This window comes from Triplophysa rosa, linkage group LG10, assembly GCF_024868665.1.
Source record: "Triplophysa rosa linkage group LG10, Trosa_1v2, whole genome shotgun sequence".
Lineage (NCBI taxonomy): Eukaryota > Metazoa > Chordata > Actinopteri > Cypriniformes > Nemacheilidae > Triplophysa > Triplophysa rosa.
This window is the reverse complement of record NC_079899.1, coordinates 12,015,525-12,035,368: the sequence shown is the minus strand read 5'-3', so window position 1 is coordinate 12,035,368 and position 19,844 is coordinate 12,015,525. Positions and strand designations below refer to the sequence as shown.

At 39.3% G+C, this 19,844-nt stretch overlaps 2 protein-coding genes across 3 annotated transcripts in view; both read left to right on the top strand.

Moving 5' to 3' along the window:
* Positions 1-6,514, top strand: part of pals1a (protein associated with LIN7 1, MAGUK p55 family member a) — a 29,288-nt gene extending 22,774 nt beyond the window's left edge. Inside the window, exons 5-15 of one of the 2 annotated variants that reach the window (XM_057343605.1) lie at positions 470-547; positions 896-1,045; positions 1,359-1,520; positions 1,657-1,734; positions 1,843-2,026; positions 2,184-2,255; positions 2,398-2,469; positions 2,813-2,980; positions 3,309-3,511; positions 3,594-3,695; positions 3,858-6,514. In XM_057343605.1, the coding sequence (XP_057199588.1) occupies positions 470-547; positions 896-1,045; positions 1,359-1,520; positions 1,657-1,734; positions 1,843-2,026; positions 2,184-2,255; positions 2,398-2,469; positions 2,813-2,980; positions 3,309-3,511; positions 3,594-3,695; positions 3,858-4,034 (1,446 nt within the window). In that variant the 3' untranslated portion in view covers positions 4,035-6,514. Of the gene's footprint in view, positions 1-469; positions 548-895; positions 1,046-1,358; positions 1,521-1,656; positions 1,735-1,842; positions 2,027-2,183; positions 2,256-2,397; positions 2,470-2,812; positions 2,981-3,308; positions 3,512-3,584; positions 3,696-3,857 lie in introns of both variants that reach the window. The other variant, XM_057343604.1, reaches the window with a different exon arrangement.
* A 3,181-nt stretch (positions 6,515-9,695) lies between these two features.
* On the top strand, positions 9,696-12,721 carry eif2s1a (eukaryotic translation initiation factor 2, subunit 1 alpha a). Its single transcript, XM_057343606.1, has 8 exons — positions 9,696-9,871; positions 10,189-10,436; positions 10,516-10,595; positions 10,677-10,828; positions 10,922-11,028; positions 11,141-11,238; positions 11,723-11,866; positions 11,994-12,721. The coding sequence occupies exons 2-8, from the start codon at positions 10,196-10,198 to the stop codon at positions 12,117-12,119; spliced, it is 948 nt and encodes a 315-aa protein (XP_057199589.1). The 5' UTR covers positions 9,696-9,871; positions 10,189-10,195; the 3' UTR covers positions 12,120-12,721.
* The last annotated feature ends 7,123 nt before the right edge of the window (positions 12,722-19,844 follow it).

The following is a 19,844-nucleotide window of genomic DNA, read 5'->3' as shown; positions in this document are numbered from 1 at the left end:
TTTATACCGATCTTGTGATCAGCTGTAAGAACCGATTTAGTCAGCTGATTTAACCCTTGTGTGGTGTTTTGGTGGAGGGGTCTATCTGTTTACTAAAAATGTGATGCGATGAATAGTTTTTGTGAATTTAAGAAAGGTATATTTATTCAAGATAGACATTTTTTTTTTTTTTCATAAAGGTGATTTAACAGAGGTTAATATATGCTTTTGCTTATAACTGGGATGAGGTAAACATCTGTAAAGTATTTTCCAAAAATGTTTGTGACTGTATTGATTTAAAAACAGAATAATGTTATGGACATAACTTAAACACACGTACACACAGATTTATTTAGCAATTTAATGTGGTCCATTTTGATTTCCTGTTATATGACTATAAAACACAAAATTGATCTGAATACTTCACTGCTTCTTGGTGGTGCGGTATTGGTTTGTTGATCTGATTTGGGATAATCCCATGTCCTCACAGGTCCAGGCCATGCTGCACAACAGCTCACAGAAGGAGGGACTGGAGCTAAACAGCCTGCTCACAACTCCTCACATGCAGGTCTGTCTTTATCAGATCTACTTAGCTTTTTTGGGTCTATTACCTGCATTTTAGTTTGCTCAAACTGGCTGCACCCCAAAGAAATTCTCAATTTCGCCCACTCCTTGGTGTAGTTAAACAGCCCGTCCTACACATTCTATCCATGTCTCCGCTATACTGTTGTGCTGATGCCCACAGCTGTGATCACAGTCCCTGTTCAAGAGCCTGAGAGCTCTTTGATCTAACATTAAGGTCAGGCTCATGGCTACTCTTGAGTTTCGAGATGGGCTGCCAGCGAAAGGGTTCAGTGACTTTTATCCTGAGCGTAGCTGCTCATCTCTCATCTTTCATTTTCTCTGAATCCTCCAGGCGCTTATGATGGCCCATGACAGCGTGGCTGAACAAGAGATGCAGCTGGAGCCTCTCGTTCCTTCCCTCAATTCAAGTGAGACTCTCACCCAGTGGGGAGGAGAGACTGTCAAGATCGTGCGGATTGAGAAAGCCAAGGACATCCCATTGGTGAGGATGACCTTTCACAGCCTCTTCTTACTGTGTCATGCATTTCTTTACTCCGCTTGTATTTTAGCGTCAAAGAAATCGTTCACCCAGAGATTGAAACGTACGTACCCCTTGGTCATTCTAATTCTGCATTATTTTCTTTAAGAAGATGCAAGGCATAATATCTGACCTGCTTTGTTCATACATAAGTAAATGTAATTCTAAGCTTCAAAAAGGACAACAAATCATTCAACTTTTTTTTATGGTGGAACAAATATGGGGTTGAAATAACGTGAATGATGAGCAAATTTCTGATGTTTGTGTGTTTTTGCAGGGAGCAACTGTAAGAAATGACATGGACAGCGTGATCATCAGCCGCATCGTGAAGGGAGGGGCAGCAGAACACAGTGGCCTGCTGCATGAAGGAGATGAGATCCTGGAGATCAATGGTGCGGAGATCCGCGGGAAAGACGTCAATGAGGTCTTTGACATCCTGGTAAGATAGAGAAATACAACAAAAGGTCTAAAATGGGGGATTTTGTGAGAGAGAAAAAAAGATATGAAATGGATTCTGTTTAACCGAGATACATTTGCGACAGTATTTCACATCTGTGTTGTTCCTTTGTTCACAGGCAGACATGCATGGCGTACTGACCTTCGTTCTAATTCCAAGCCCACAGATCAAACCACCTCCCATTAAAGAGACAGTGGTGAGGCCATCTAAACATACTTAAATAAATGAATGAAATGACAATGTATTGCAATCTCTACGCAATGAAGTCCCTTTATAAAATAACTTGTATTTTCTCTCTGCACAGGTGCATGTGAAAGCACATTTTGACTACGACCCGTCAGATGACCCTTACGTGCCGTGTCGAGAGCTTGGCCTATGCTTTCAAAAGGGAGACATCCTCCATATCATCAGTCAAGATGATCCCAACTGGTGGCAAGCCTACAGAGATGGAGATGAAGACAACCAGCCACTCGCAGGCTTGGTCCCTGGTACTGTATCTCATGTTTTATTAGTTATGCTGTGAAACATAATCTTTTATCATGTTGGAATGTTTCTCAAGTTATTATTTGTAAATGGTTTTAGAGCACAGATAAACTGTTTGAAATGTATAGTAGCAGCTTACGCTTTGTTTTGTATCTGATCTAGGTAAAAGCTTCCAGCAGCAGAGAGAGGCAATGAAGCAAACTATAGAGGAGGATAAAGAGCCTGAGAAATCAGGTGAGGAACACAAACACACTCCTATTAGAAGTGTGCTACTAAAACTGCAACACTGTAGGAGGATACTAAAACAAAATGCACTAATTATGAACTCCTTTGTGTCTTTGTATAATCTGACTAACTCGTCATCTTTTTTCTTTAGGAAAACTTTGGTGTGCTAAAAAGAACAAGAAAAAGCGAAAGAAGATGCAATATAATGCAAACAAAAATGATGGTGAGTCAAATGCGTGTTCAAGGTCTTCAGAGGAACATTTGAAACAAACGTGAGCCTCAGCAGTCGGTCAGTTATTTTTAACAGTAGCACTTCCTGCATATTATTATTTAGCTTTCCTGTGGCTCAGTGGTTAGAGCATGGTACTAGTAACGCCAAGGTCATGGGTTCGATCCCAGGGGATTGCACATGGGCAGAAACAAAACAAAAACAATTATAATACAACGCAATGCAAGTCGCTTTGGATAAAATGTAAATGTATTATTAAAGAGAAATATTTAAAAGAGGAAACAGTCATTTTTACAGACTGCAGACCCTGATGCTTTGCCCTCTTTCTTCTCTGCAGACTTTGATAATGAAGAGGTTCTCACATATGAAGAGATGTCATTGTACCACCAGCCAGCCAATCGGAAGCGCCCCATCGCCATGATCGGCCCGCCAAACTGTGGGCAGAATGAGCTCAGACAGAGACTCCTGTCCAGTGAGCCGGACAGGTTTGCTGGTGCTGTCCCTCGTAAGTACTTAAAGATGTCAACATCATTATCTCTTTCACTTCCAGCATTTACTCGCCCTCATTTCAAAGCTGCATGCATTTTTTTCTACCGCAGAACACAAAAGATGATATTTAAAAAAATGTTGCTAACTGAACTGTTGCTGTCGCTGTTCGGTTAACAACATTCTTCAAAATATCTTCTTTTGTGTTCTGCGGAAGAAAGAGAGTCATACAGGTTTGAAATGACAAGAGGATAAGTAAACGATGACAAAATTTTCTTTTTTGGGAGAACTTCCACTTTAATTACGAGAAGCAGTTGCAATAAGTCAGCATGTTGTCTCTGTCACAGACACCACACGAAACCGTCGTGATAATGAGGTGAGCGGCCGCGACTACCACTTCGTTTCCCGTCAGGCCTTTGAGATGGACTCTGCGGCAGGCAAGTTCATAGAGTCTGGAGATTTTGAGAAGAACCTCTACGGCACCAGCACGGACTCGGTCCGACAAGTTATCAACACAGGCAAAATCTGCCTCTTGTGTGTGCATACTCAGGTGAGTGTGTAGTCGAGTGCATTGTGGAGTCAATGAATTCTCATTGATTTCATTGATCCTTTTTATCTTTCAGTGTCTAAAGGTTTTTCGCAGCTCGGACCTCAAGCCCTACATCATCTTCATCGCTCCTCCATCGCAAGAACGATTGAGGGCGCTGTTGGCTAAAGATAACAAAAACCCAAAGGTAAATGTAAGCTTGTTGGAGTAAACATGGTTTGAGACCAAATGAACTTATGACCTTAATGCCAAAACACATTTAAGTGGAAATTTATTAAGAGAACCCTAAACGCCCAAAATTGCAAATTCACTACACGGTTTCACAGCCCATGTTTTTTTCTTTTGTCAGCCCGATGAGCTGAGAGACATCATTGAGAAGGCTCGCGAGACCGAGCAGAACTACGGGCACCTGTTTGACGCTGCCATCGTAAACACTGACCTGGAAAAGGCGTATCAGGAGCTGCTCCGCCTCATCAATAAACTAGACACTGAACCTCAGTGGGTCCCCTCATCCTGGCTGCGCTGAGATTAACCCCACTCGCACGGTGACTCCTACACAGACAGGTGTAAATGAAGAGCAGATCTCACGGTTTCATCCAATTGACTTCATGTATTTACACTACAAGATTCACTACTAGATAAGGACACTATGTCACCTCAGACCCTGACAGAAGTGTCTGTCTGCACTATGCTGTCATCGGGCTGGGGAAATGTTCGTTTTATGTCAGTTCGTTTGATCATGGTGTGTTTCAGTCTAATCGCCCACATTCCAGAGACCTGCGAGAGAGTTAGCAGCACTTAGAATTTGGGCTTCTGTTCTGCTTTTGTTGACTATTTATGATTGTAAATATTCTGTATGTATTTTTTAAGACAAATGTGGAGATGGGTTTGCATTGTGAGAGGGAGTCACTGTTTTAAAAATCCAACTAGAAGGTATGTGTGATGGACAAACCACAGGCTCTCCACCATAATCCAGGACGGTATCGACCCCAAACTCCCTTATTGGTTGACAAAGACGTTTATATAGTAAATACACTATGGTTCTCTGCTTCATCGCCTTTACCGTCAGATTTATAAATTTATAAGCAGGATAAACAGTACCGGCTTTGAGCTCTTCCAAAACACCATAAAGCATGAAGATTGACTGCAGTAGAACCAGATGCCTCTTCCATCTATCCCTGCAGCGCTGCCTCTGTGTTCCTATGGCGACCAGCACTGTGATTATATGACCGAGTTTAATAGTAAACTTCAGGTTAAATGTTCCTTTGGACAGTCTGTTAGGCCACTCCTGTAACCACTAAGTGTAAGTGGTTAGTCTCATGTAAGTCTCAGTATTCACATGCACTTCCAGCTCGCAGAAGTGTGACCAGTATTGTAAACAGTGTTTGACAGCAATACAGTGATGTTCACGATCTGAGCGTCAACACGGCCTAGTCTTAGTCAATACTTCTGCTTGATTTGTTGAATGATTAGTTGTTTTATAGGCTTGCAACATGGGCAAGGATCTGTTTTTAACTTAAATTGGTAATGCTCAAATTTCATGCTGAACTTTAAGGTCAATCTCATAAATTTTGTTCGGGCTCACGTTTTACCACAAAATCAAGAGATTTTTTTGTGTTATGAAAATGTCAGGGCAATTAAGTACATTTTCCCCAAAATTCCCAATACTGTAATACAAAATCTCATTACTATAATATGAAAAGATTAAAGAACACCATTGAAGTATTTGTTGTACTACTATGAAGTTAATTTAAATAATTTAATTGATTAGTTTAAATAATTTAATTACAGTACTTTTTATTGTAATACAGTAGAAATGGCTTTATTACAGTAATGAGAATTGCGAAAAACTGCACAGACATATTACAGTATTGATAATTTCGGAGAAAATCTGCCAAACTGTCAAATGTCAAAATGCCAAAAATCTTAATTTTAAAAATAGGCTTCGTGTTCCTAATGCACATGTAATTTGTTATAAGTTTAAGGTAAATTGTGATATGATTTAAGAATTGCCCATTAGTTTTTTATTATTATTTTGGATTATTTAAAGTATGAAACATCAGTTCTATGTTGACGTGTGATGTGTACGCTTAAGCCTATATGCTTGTGAATGTATGGTTTTTGTGTATATGAGCAAATGCTGGAATATGTAACACATGATGAACAGAAAGTATGTGTACATCATTGAAAACATCCCTTTTTAAAGGAAGGTCTGTGTCGGTTTTTGCAGGCAAGTATTATTTCAGTCCATAGCTGATTCAAGCACACACTGGAAACGGCTTTACTAGAATTTGTTCTGCAAAACTGTTTTACCATTTTGTTTTCTTGAGATATCAATGTGTTTAAAAAGCATCAACATTTTTAGTGTACAGAATAGATCAGCCAGAACACACCCTTAAAGGGATAGTTCACCCAAATATTCTGTCATTTACTCACCCTCTTGTCATTTCAAACCTGTATGACTTTCTTCCGCAGAACACATTTTGAAAAATGTTAACTGGGACCCATTCACTTGCATTGGTTTTGTGTCCATAGAAGTGACTGGGTGCCGGTGTTGAGCCGAATTTTGACTCTCCGCAAGATTACGACTCCCGTCATTGAAACACCTAATGTTAGTGGGGAATGGTCGGAGTCATTTTTCAGCACCACACCGGCACTGTTCAGTTACCAACTTTCTTCAAAATATCTTCTGCATACTGCAGGAAAAAGTCTTTAAGGTTTGAAATAACAAGAGGGTGAGTAAATGATCACAGAATTTTCATTTTTGGGTGAACTATCCCTTTAAGCTTTTTACTCTTGTGCACTACAGTCTGGTTTCTTTTCTTATTTCTGTTGTGATTGGGGATAGAGTTGGTAACCCGCTGTGCAGCACCTCAGTCTCATGTGATCTAGTTACATGCCAGTGAACTGGAAGTAGAATTAATGAATGTAAAAGAAAAATCACCTTTTCCTTCTCAGCTCTTTTTGTATGAATTATACAAGTGAATTAAAGTCCAGATTATTAGACTGTTTGTTTTTTTGACCTCTTTTGTGGATTTTATGCTAATTTGTGCTCATTTAAAAACCTGCCATTGTATCCGAATTAAGAAAATTGAGATTACCAAAAGCATTGATTTAGTCAAATAAACTGTTCTGTCCTCTATTAGACGATGTTAAACTTTTTTGTAGTTCAAGTGAAAAAAGTACACTTAAATTGCTCTTTTTTCACACACTAAATTTTGTACATAATATACAAAAAATATATTTTTGTACTTCCTAAAATAAACTAGAGAAGGTCTAAGCCTACTCAACTGTGCTCTTTTGAGACAACATGAATAGAAGTACAAACCATTATATTTTTATTGTATTAAGTACAAAAGTAATGTGACATAGAGAACCTTAAGTGTACCTAGTGCACTTTACATGGGAGAAGACACCAAATATAAAACACAAGGCTGTAAACCAAATGTCTCTTAATAGATTGCCACCTGATGACAAAATTGGGTAAGACTGGCAGCATTGACTTTGATTGGTAAAACCGTAAACCAAAGTGGACAATACCACACTAATATTTCATTAGCATTGAAAAAATAATACTGAAAACGTTTTGTGCTTATACAGTATGGTTAAAATAATAGTTTACAAATATAGCTGCAAGCAGCAATCTCGGGGTTCGAGCGATTTAAGGCCTCTGAGGCACCTTTGCCGAGTAGGCTCAGGACTCGGACTCTAACACACCCATGATGGACGATACTCCCCACGCCCAGAAAAATGACAGATATGATCAGTAACGGTTCATACAGAGTATGCATGCTTAGACACATATGCACATATAGTACACAAAAGGAAAATCAGCTTTTCAGGTTAATTTGGTCACATCTGTTTAAGAAACGACCCCGTTATAAATGACCGTGTTACAAATGACCGTGTTACAAATGACAAAGTTGAACAGGTTATGATAATTACGTGATAAAGCCTTTTAGCACATTTAACAAGCCTGTAGAAATCTCATTCCTATATGTAAAAGACCATCAACAGCCAAAACAGGCAATATACTACAACAATTGTGTTCATTAAAAGGTTTTTTAACAGTCATATGGACCATAGGTGGCGCTATATGACCATGGAGTGGTTCAGCCACACCCCTTTTTTTAATGGGTCCTCAGAGTGTGACCGTTGATCAACACGTCAAATATGGTGAAGATATCTCATTTCATTTAGAAGTTATCAGCATATATACTCAGAAAAGAGATTTTTGACATTTGGGCAGTTTCATTTAGAAAACCACTTAATGTTCCGTGTTGCCTACGGTGGTTTCGTATCGATCGGCGAAATGGTTGCGAAGATATTCTTAATTGTTTAAAAAAAAAAAAATTAAACGCATTACCGGGCAAACGGTAAGTTGAAACCTGGCATGTTTGGTAGGACTCTGCAACGATTCAGGAACATGAGAAAACAATTCCCATGAAAATCCGTCAACTGCAGACAAAGTTGTAAGCCTGCAAATGGCCTAACGATTGCGTAGTTTAGCCAATGTTGCCATTTTTACTGTTATATCACCATCTAGTGTCCAAACGCCGCATTTTTTTAACGTGACCTCAGAGCCATGCTCTACACATACTGTTCCAAGCCCCATGAAGATATCTCATACCATTCTCGAGTTATGACAATTTAGTGTAATAGGCTCCGCCCATTTCGAAATTTTGGCGCCCATTGCGACCCTAAATGGAAATTTCAACTTTCTTTCGATAATTATTGATATTCATACTCCGCAGAATTAATCTGCCTTGGTTTGGTTCCGATCAGGCGAAAAACCTAGGACTAGTTCGCAAAAGTTTTTGACATAATTACCGATAACTCACGAACGCTTTGATCGACAGCAGTGCTTCAAGAGGCAAAGTTGTTCAGAATGAGGAGATGTATCGTTTGATATGAATATTGTGTGTCTGTGTCAAACTTCACGTGATACACAATTTTAACCCACCCAAAAATCGTTATTCTCCCCCCAGTGGCGGATTGAGTTCAAATTTCTTACAGACTTTCTTCTTTTGATTTTCTTCTATGATTCATGATTAACAACAGAAAGGCAAAATTAACATTCATCCGCCACAATCTGTAGTGAATTTTACATAATTAATTTCACATATATTACATATACAAACAAACAAAAGAAAAAAAAGAAGAAAACGCTGTAAAAGTCACACTGTGAAACCAAAATCCATCAACAAAGAATATAAATATTTAGCTTTTGTACTATTTACCTCTTTTAAATAATTAACATATAAAGAAAACTCCTCTTGAAAAACAATTAACCTAGGGGGACTATATGAATATAGAATTTCAATAAAAGAAGTATATTATTCACCACAAAAGATATATCGTTGCTTTTAATTATCAAACCAAATTTTATATTTTCCCATGATAATGTTAAACTTGCAGGTATTTTCTGCTGCATCCATTCAAATGCATCAATCCACAAACAATAAACCAATTTGCACTGAAAAAATTAATGTTCCACTGTTTCAACATCAATTTTACATATTTTACAAACATTAGAGTCTCCAACCTTAAATTTTAATCTTAAATTTTTTTGAAGTGAACCTACATCTGGGGGTCCATGAGACGAATAAGCCCAGCGAGTTTCGTTCCGATCGGCCTCCGTTAACCTTGTCTAATGAGTGCTCAAACTTCATTGGCCGATGGCGGCCATGTTTTTTGAGATACACCAATGTAAATTCATGGTACATGACACAAAGACACACCATAGCACATTTCAAGTCGATAGGACAAACGGTTGCGTAGTTATAGCCATTTTCGAGCTTATTACTATTATAACGTCACCTAGTGGCCAAACGAAGTAGTTTTTTTTATCGTGACCTTGTACATATATGTACCAAGTCTCATGATGATATCTCAAAGGGTTCACTAGTTATGGTCATTTTAGTGAAATAGGCTCCTAACACTTCGGGCGTTTTGGCGCGGCCTAGCGACCGTGGAGCGAAATTTCAACGTTTTTCCGATAATTATTTGCATTCACTCCAAAGAATTCATCTGCGTTGGTTTGGTTCCGAAAAACTTAGGACTAGTTCGCTTCGCGCTCGAACCCTTAAACGTTTCTTTCAGAATTGTTTGAAAAACATTACAGACCTCCGATCCACTAGATGTCGATATAGAGCTACTATACATGCAGACAGAAGTTAACGTGAAGAAGCACTTCCTCTTCCGGCTGAATTTCAACATGCTGATGAAGTAGATTACAGAGATACGCCTGTTCATTTTCACGTATTTCTTCTACTTCTTTTTTGTATACGCACTTGGATTTAGGTCAACAGGTTGAGGATTAACGTTACAAATACCTTCAGTGTACATTTTTACGGCGCAGTGGTAAGTAAAAGAAATCATGGTTCTTTTGGGAGAAAGAATTGATTGTGCTAAGTTAACGTTAACTCTAGTGTGAGATTGTTCGCTATTTTCCCCATTTTTATTCGTCCAGCATGGACCAATTAACAAATATTTGTATCTAAATAGTTGTTTTGCGAAGATCTTTTGTCCACTGTCAATGCAAGTAACGGGGTCTATTGAATCATTGGCTGTGTCTCGAAACCAAGTTACCTAGACAGCAGCAAGAGTTGTCAGCTAACGTTAGTATGTTTCTGCAGATATGATATCCAAAATGCTGTAGTGTGTGTTTTCTCCACCAGGTTCAAGATGCCCGGGCTCAGCTGTAGATTTTACCAGCACAAGTTTCCGGAGGTAGAAGATGTGGTTATGGTGAACGTCAGGTCGATCGCGGAGATGGGCGCCTATGTGAGTCTATTAGAGTACAACAACATTGAGGGTATGATCCTGCTCAGCGAGCTCTCGAGACGACGAATCCGATCCATCAACAAACTCATCCGGATCGGCCGCAATGAATGCGTGGTGGTCATTCGTGTTGATAAGGAGAAAGGTGTGGATCGCTGAGTTACATATATTTGGCACGTCCCATTTATTCTGTGTTTTAACCTGTAATGCCCTTGCTTCTCTAGGCTACATTGATTTATCCAAAAGAAGAGTATCACCCGAAGAGGCCATTAAATGCGAGGACAAGTTCACAAAATCTAAAACTGTAAGTATGCCTGATGTGGCGGTGTTATTTTTGAAGCGTGAACTCGAGTGACTGGTTTCAAGGATGTTGCCTGTGTTTTAGGTTTACAGCATTTTGAGGCACGTCGCCGAAGTTCTGGAGTACACTAAAGATGAGCAGCTGGAGAGTCTGTACCAGCGAGCAGCGTGGGTGTTTGATGAGAAATACAAGAGACCTGGATACGGAGCTTATGATGTCTTTAAGCAGGCTGTGTCGTAAGTATATTGATTTTTCACCATATATTGTTATCAGAAATCTATCCCACATCATTTTCACTACATTACGATGTGCTTTTCTATGTGGCATAGGGACCAATCCATTTTAGACGGCCTGGATTTGACTGAGGAGGAAAAGATTGTTCTGATTGATAACATTAACAGACGCCTTACTCCACAAGCTGTCAAAATAAGAGCAGGTGACTTTTACTCAATAGATGGCACTTATAGATGGCATCAAAATATTGATCAACTATGAGTAGAACTTTTGATCTATTCTCTGACTGTTATTTTTTGTGTTTTCATGAACAGATATTGAAGTGGCCTGCTATGGTTATGAAGGCATTGATGCAGTCAAAGAGGCTTTGCGGGCTGGCCTAGCTTGTTCAACAGAGGCTATGCCAATCAAGGTAAGAACTCCATATATTTCTATTGATTGCCACCTGTGCCCAGATTTACGAAAAGGTTATATTTGAACGGTTTTCTGTGTTCTGTATTATTATAACTATTATAGAATGTTAACGTGGTTTTACACTGCAATCTTTAAAATGTAGCACACATTAAAGAGATAGTAATCCTAAAATGAAAACTCCGTCATCATTTACTCACCCCCTTCAAACCTTTATGACTTCTTCAGAACTCAAAAGAAGATCTTTTGAAAAATGTTGGAAACCAAAGAACGCCACCCCATTCACTTGCATTGGTTTTGTGTCCATATAATTGAAGTCAGTGGGTGCCACCATTACCAATATTTTTCGAAATATCTTCTTATGCGTTCTGCAGAACAAAAAGTCATACAGGTTTGAAATGACAAGAGGGTGAGTCAATTATAGAACTTTCATTTTTGGGTGAACTATCACCTCAAGTTCAGTAAAGGCATTATTTGTGTTGCAGATCAACTTGATTGCCCCTCCTCGCTATGTTATGACCACAACCACACTAGAGCGCACAGAGGGTCTTTCTATTCTCAATCAGGCCATGGCTGCTATTAAAGAAAAGATCGAGGAGAAAAGAGGTGTCTTCAACATTCAGATGGAGGTGAGAAATTATTTCCCATTTTTTAAGCCTTCTTTTTTGTATGGAGACTTTGCTAACCTATAGTTCAAAGAATGTTTCAACGGTTGTTTTGATTTATACCCTAACATAAATATTCTAAACCCTGCAGGCTAAAGTGGTAACGGACACAGATGAGACAGAATTAGCTCGGCAGTTGGAGCGTTTGGAGAGAGAGAATGCAGAAGTTGATGGAGATGATGATGCAGAAGAGATGGAGGCCAAAGCTGATGACTAACTGATAAAATGAACCAGCACTGCCATAATCATTCAGGGGACTTGCATTGAATTGTTCATCCTACCATTGACTGAAGACTGGAAAAGCATCAATGGACTTAATGCTTCTGAGACCCAAAATAGGGGCCAGATAATGACAACGTTTTATGTTCTGTTGTGGAAGAGGAGGAAGGCAGTGAAAAAGGATTACATTCATAAACATTTGCCTAAGTTTTGGATAGTTCTATAAAAAGTAGAAATTTGTTTTGAGTGTATTATTAATGCTTATACTATTTCAAAATTGTGATAAAGTGACCTTACTGTCATCCAGCCTCTTTAGGAAGGATGTTCAGTTTTTGGTCAGCAGCCTCAAACTTCTGACAAGCCAATTCACTTCTCTTATTAAGAGCTGTATGGTGTGGACGCAAAACAAATAAAAAATCAGCAATCTTTTCAAAAACGTGTAATGTCCTGTATGCTATTTTGTGATCCAAAAATCTGTTCAGGGATAAGGTCTAACCATTTAAATGGACAGAAACTATTATTTATTGCAATTCAAATGAGTTTACTGTGCTAATGCTTATTAGAGATGTAGATTTGTAAAATATGTATATATTTTCATTTCAGTTTTTAATTTGTGTGCATTACTGGCATGACAAAAACACCATTTGTCACAATAAAACACAATATAAAAACGAAGTTCCTTAATTCTAGACAAACAATTTTTAAGCAAAAAAATCTCCCATTGCAAACAAAAGAAAATTCTACAAAACTCATTACAAACGTAGTCACACTATACCTCCTAAGTTCCTAAAATATGTGGTATAAATACTAGATGCATCATTTACTGCAGACTTGTGTAAATTAATCTCTTACAGAAAGATGGCGCCATTTGATCAGTGATCGGGCACGTGCACAGTTAAGCCCGTGAACATCCTATTTAAAGATTTATTGCTCTTTAGAATAAAAACAAATCACCCATGTATCTTTGTTAATATTATGTTGAAAAATGATTAAATGTTTTAGAATCTTTTCGTAATTGTACAAATAGGCCTATCCTAAAATCTCTCAAACAAACATGGCTTTTGAAGTAGTGACAAAGTATCCTTCAAGCTGGCAAACGGAAAAATATCAACTACGAATATAATATATTTCATTAAGTCTTGAAATGTGGCATATGTGTTTAGTGGCTTCTCATCACATTCCATGCTATTTTATCATGGTGCACAGAGCTGCTGCTTACTGTAATGACTGTACTGGTTCTGATGACTTGCTAGCTGACAGAAACCCCATCAACAACCACCACCCCCATTAGGCCCTACTGCATACCTGGACAAAAAGCACCATGCAGACTCCTTGCTGCAAACTCACAGCAGCACAGTGATGGTGTTTCTTCCCCTGCGCCTTCAGTTTTACATTCACTGTGCTGTGCACAGCCTTCCTCGGACCATCAGTGATGACCACCAACTTCTGTAAACAGAAACATACCATTAAATTATAAGTGAAGCCAATCTCGTAACTCGCATAAAGCAATTTCACTCAATATCATGAGACAGAACTTTTTTAAAGCTCACACGTGAAGCTTTGCTTTTTCAAACACCAAGTCATAAATAAACACTGTAAGAATATGTAGCAGTGTTTAGGACAAGATTTTAAACAAATGACATATTATAATTCGTCCATATGTGTTATACCTGCTTTGTGCTAAACTCTAATAAATACATGAACTAAAAGCTTTATTTTAAGGCTGAACCTTATTTAGGCTGAAAGGTTGAAAGTTCTTCAGCCTTTGTAATTTCATAAATTGTGCAAAAGAGTGAAAACGGGGCTGTTTTGTTTTCAAATGAAGTCTGTTTCAAATAAACTAGGGAGATTGTTCAGAACTCTTAATTTTGAAACCCTACAAGCGTCGCACCTGTTCATTTAATTGTAAGAAATCAATCTCTGGTTGTAAAAGCGAGTTAGCTCCCCATCACTGAACATTCAGTCAGGTTAACATGATTAACTGCTAATGAGGGGTTATTTCTGTCACTGCTGCGTCAAAGGCTGCGTAAAGTGAGAGAGCGCCTCTAATTAAGAGGCATTTGCTTATCGTCTTGGAAAAATAATCCCTTCGTTATCACCTTCAATATTAATTAGCATCACAGTTTTTTTGCCTTAAATACATTTAAGCACTTTTTATAACACATGGTAGGCTCGCCTGAGGAAAAGTTGTGTTTTCGTCATGTGGACTAATGATATTGAACTCATCTTTTAAGATCATTTTTAACGTACTGCACACATTTTTTGTCTATGGGGTGTTTGCATTGCATCAATCAACCAAGTGAGGGAACCAAAGTATCAGTAACCATGGGTAGAGCTTAACCCATCTGCACGATTAGTATTTCCACACTTTCACAAAACAATGTATGCTAAGTTTCAGCACAGGACGAGCACGACATTTTGGGCCAAGGACAACATTTTTGGTTGAGATGTGCTTGTGGTTTAAGGCGTTAAATGGCTATGTAATATCTTAGTAGCATTTAACAGACGATGCTGTGGGTTTGATTGGAGTAAAGGCATGTTGTAGCTGAGATGTCTCCACAGGGGAGAAGGTTAATTAGCAGAAGATGATGAGGCTGATGATGGTTTCAGGTCTGTAATGCAGTGTAGACACGTTCAGGCCTACTTGACTCAACTTGTTCCCCCGACCTGCCCCGTCCACCCAAGCAAACGTGTTACCCGCACTAATATAATGCTGTCGGCTGAAGATTCTACACAGCTGTACCACCATCAACATTGCATATAGACGGTTTCATCTTACTAGATAAACAAACGTTACTGCGCATGCGCGCTTTTGTGACCCCCCAACTGAACTTCCGGTACACATTCACAAACAATAGAGCGCCTGTAGATTATTTCCGATAACAATTAAAAAGAAACCGAGAAGAACCGTTACTTAGCTAACTTCTCTCTCCAATATTTTGAATTTATACTGCGATGCCAAGCTCAACCGCTAGATGTCAATGTACCATACGGTTTGTTTAAATGCGACCGAACTACAGGACCCATTCAACAAATTGTTTATTTAAAAGGATCCCTGGGTATAGAGCGATGTATGGCTTAATATATGAACAATGGCATTGACTTTATAATTGTGAAATAAAAAAACAGTGTAACTGACACAGTATTCATAAACTTTGAAAAATATTTTTACTTGGAGGCCGCCATTTTTTCGCGTCAGAATCCGTGACGTCAATGGTTGCGACCTAAACCTGTTCTCTTTCGCAACAGCGAAGCACACACGTTTTCCATATATAACAGTAAAACATGACACGTAAAACATAAGATCAGATATACAAACACACAGGGACAGTAGGTGGCGGTATGTCCTCTTGACACAAGCCATGCCTGCCAGCCATAAAAGAAGAACGCGTTCAGTATTAGACGTCTGTTCAAGGTGAGCGTGCATTAAATCATAGCTTTAAACTACCGCCTTTGAGACATTTAAGACTATTTAAGACATCAGCATCCACCAGAATCGTATACTTTATACATTATGAGAATATACTGATAAACACAATAATAATGCTTGCAGTTTGGAATATTAGCCCCCCGTCAGCTAAATGACCGAGGGAGAGAAGACAATAACGTTAGGCTACTGATGTTGATAAATCAACATCAAAAAGTCAAAATCTGGATAAAATGCATTGTATAATGGCTAAAACATCGTGTATATGATAAATTCGAAATGATTTTGGTTATTAATATGCATGTTTGTGTTGTTTCTGACAAACAATATTAAAATGTAGCAAAATACACCAAATAGCGTCTTTATTTTCTTCTTTTAGCATTATGTAAAAGGAGGAGCGACAACAGTAAAAGACGAGAGAGAATCAGGCCTAGACTTAACGTTATGTTTTATTATGTGTGACATTTTACTTTCGTTTTGTTGTTTGTTTATTTTATTAAAGTTTTGTTGTTCAACATTCGCCGGTTCCCTCCTCCTCCTTCCTTGCTGTGAACATTGTTACACACACACACACATATATATATATATATTATCCTACAGAACCTTATATTCACTGAAGAACGGATTAGTGTGTCGGTGTTTAGTTTGGCTGCCTAGCTGTGCGTGCAACCAGTTTACGTCATCGAAAAAGAACATGGCAGCCTCCTTAGGTTAAAATGAGTATTACATTTAGGGTTTTTTTAAGAGCTGAAAATATTTGATGTGTTTCTAAGGACAAATGCTAGTAGTGTAAGGCTATTACAACGCATTAAGCCATACATCTCTCTATACACCGGGTTCCCTTAAATAAAATGAACATACAAAAAACAAAAATTCAACAAATCGTTTATTTAATACAATTATTATACAATAAAATAATTATACAAATGAATATTACCATAAATTAAATAAAGTATAACTAATTATATCATTAGACACTAAGTTAACTGGGGTCAGGCAGGCACGTGTCCGATGAAACGGTCTATGGTCAAGCATTTCAAACTGCTTTCACTCACTTCACAAAGCTGTCGACTGACGACCCATTCAGACCACCAGCGACAAAGAGAGGCGTTGTCAGAACGCAGGTCTGAACGTAGCTTAAGCAGTTCAGCATAGCAGCTTCGAAAAGATAAAGTTCATTATGAAAAGGAACTGTCATGTCCATCAGCAGTAAAGGTCTGTTTCCGGGACCTTTAGCTGCGGATGCCTGGAGTGTATCACCTGAGTTTATAAGCTTTCTAGAAATAGTTTCTAGAAATGTGTCAAGTACATCCTTCTAAATCAGTTGGAGCGTTGGTGAGGAATTTGCTGCACATTTGCTTGTCTTGTCTATGGAAAATTAGTCACTCTTGTTTTGCACAAGTGATCACAATTGAATTCCTTCTCCGTTTGGCTTCAGCAGACCAGCTAAACTCCCCACGTGATCTAAATCTCTTCACAGCATCCCCCTAAAAACAATCTGTATTTCTCTGGTGCGATATTTGATTTTTGTATTGTAGCTTTGACAAACCGCTTCATATCAGTTAATATAGCTCTGTCGGATCTTTGCGCGGTTCTCGAGCAATAAAACGGCACGGGCTCTCGCAGAACGTGTCAAACCGGCTCCCACAAGCCACCGCTGCGCACCTGTGTTGACGTTGCTTCATTTCTGATGATATGTGGCAATAATCAGAGGAGATCCTGAACACCGATATGTTCTCTCTTGGCTATTGAGCCATTCAGCGCTTCCAGCCATGCACCTGCACCCCTTCGTCGCTCCTGCAGCAGCACGGCATGTTTTGCTTGGCATTTCTCATTAAAAACCTGCTCGGCTTGACACCGCGGTTTCCTAAGTGAGGCTTTCACAAAGAATCTGTCAGTACAAACAGCCGACAGCTTGTTAATAACAGATTTTCACAACAACAAGAAAGCGCTTTTGTTCAGAACGTCAACGGTCAGGTCAGACCTCCGTTGCTCTGGAAAGAGCGATAAAGTCAACGCACTCAGAAATCGTCGTTTTGGACATAAGGTGGAAAAGGTCAGACTGACTTTGGAAGGACGCCGTGTGCCAGGACAACATTGGCGATTTGGACCGGCTTGAGATAACATGACCTCGATGTTCGAAAACATACGATGCACGTGGAATTTATTACGTTGCCTATTTTTAGGGTGGCGTGACATACTGCTCTGAGCCATAAGTAGAGTCTATCCTCTTTAGCGCGGGATGTAATGATCCTTGAATGTGCACTCTCTCTTACATGTGTGGCCCCTGCCACTAGAAAACTTTTTGAGAGGCAAGTTAACAGACCGTGAAAAGGCGGCGCAGATGGCAACATCCTAGGTGGTAATTATCTGGCACCTCCTCTAGAAAAAAAGGCAAGAAAGTAGAAAGTAAAAACACGAGATGGGTTTCGCCATCAGGTCAGGCTCTGACACCTCTTGCAAGTCAAGTCAAATCAAATCAAATCAATAGAGTCCTGTGGGGACGGAGGCGGGACTGATGTCACAGGTCGCATCGGCCAATAAGAGGATGATTTCTAGCTTCATTGCTTTGCATCCCTGAGAGGAATCCGATGACTCGAGAGCGCCTAAATGTTTCTAAATGGTTCTTTTTGGGTTTTTAGTATGTTTTGCATATTAGTTACATTGGATGAGCTGCTAATTTACCTTGGAGAGAAACCATAACTAGCTGAAGTGTATCTGTAAGGGCGAATCGACTGCATTTATGCCACATTAGGCTGTCTTGATGTTTATTTTGGTGCAGATCTAGGAAAATCTGAAGTGACAGTTCACTTGACTCCCATTTGAATTTTAGGGTGGTGGGATTCAATGCAAGGTGATAGCTGTTGCAATGTACACGCTCCATGCAAAAATATGTAAATGCTGCCCATATTAGAATCTTTGTCTGGTTGTCATTCTCACATGGGGCACATCAAAGCCATATGACCTGATTTTGCACCTGCTGTTTAATTAAATTTACAAGACAGACACACTCTCCACTCCTGGTGATATACAAATCAGTTTTTATTACCCCGGCCCTGTAATTTACAAGGCAATTGACTGCTGTGTGGAGATGATGCCTGCCAAACTGGTCCCTCAGAAAAGATACAGAAACTCTCAACACTGCTTTAATTCGGCTTCTTGCGAGTAAGCTTGCAACTCCCAGATCCGACAGATCCTGCATTATGCTTTACCACGGTACGACTGTTGTTTTCTGTGAGGGAAGAAGATATAAAACCACCAATGAGAACTAAAACACATATCAGATCGAATCTGTAATATGTCTATTCAAAGGATTCAAAGCACACGTGTGGCCTGTTGTCACTTTGGATTTGGTCTGGAGCTTTTTACTAGAGTTTAATAACTTGATCAGATTTATCCTCCGCTTACCATTCTGAGCAAACGACCAATAAATCTCTCAGTAAATCCGTGTTATACCTGATTTGAAATTGCAGTCATATTTCGATACAAGAAATATCAACGCTCTAAATCCTTTAATTCTGTTGTAACGTGATAAATTCAGTAAAGCCGGGCAGGCTCAGGGTGCATCTCTAACATCTCAGCGCACGCTGCGGATTTGCAATTGCATGTGATTCAGACGTGCCCCCGGTCGCAGTGGAGTATGCTTCTCAGGCAATCCATAATAGATGATGAAATTTGGCAAGCGCTCGAGCCTTATGGTCCATTCTTCCACCCGCAGCTGCTTGTTTTCCCACAACTCATCTGTGCTGACCAAGTTGCGTGGCAGAGTACGTGCCTGGGTCCGTATGTCACCGGCTCTGCCTACGAGCGCTCCTCCCGCAACTTTCCATTATTCAACACCTGAGACGTACTGTATAGAGGGTTCCAATTCTAAGCACACGGATTAGTACACACTACGAGTATGTACTTTGACGGTGATGGGAAAAGTACACACTAGTGTGTAAATTCAGATCTGATTACGAATTTGCATGTTACTGCATTTGCGTTTGCTAGTTAGCATTAACGTCTCGCTAAATGTATTTCCTTAGCTGGAAATCTGCCATTTTTAAACAACTGAAAAGATGATGGAAAGTGACAAATTTGTTCTGTTGTGCAGGGGATTGTGGGATGTATTATTCTAAACAGCATGCATGGATGCATTCCTCCAAGATGAATGACAATTCTTTGGAAACTAAATACGGAACTGCTAAAACTTAAATAAACAATGAATGATGGCCAAAATCAGTTGATAGGCAGAGGTGCGCCTGCATCAGTTCTGCACGACCTAAATGGTTTACATATTCGTAGCGTCTAACA

What these genes read in the sequence shown, in the direction of transcription:
- eif2s1a (XM_057343606.1), top strand. Translation starts at nt 10,196, where the DNA reads ATGCCCGGGCTCAGCTGTAGATTTTACCAGCACAAGTTTCCGGAGGTA. An exon ending in TCGTGTTGATAAGGAGAAAG is followed by an intron (nt 10,437 to 10,515) that starts GTGTGGATCGCT and finishes TTGCTTCTCTAG; the next exon opens with GCTACATTGATTTATCCAAA. An exon ending in AGCTGTCAAAATAAGAGCAG is followed by an intron (nt 11,029 to 11,140) that starts GTGACTTTTACT and finishes TTTCATGAACAG; the next exon opens with ATATTGAAGTGGCCTGCTAT.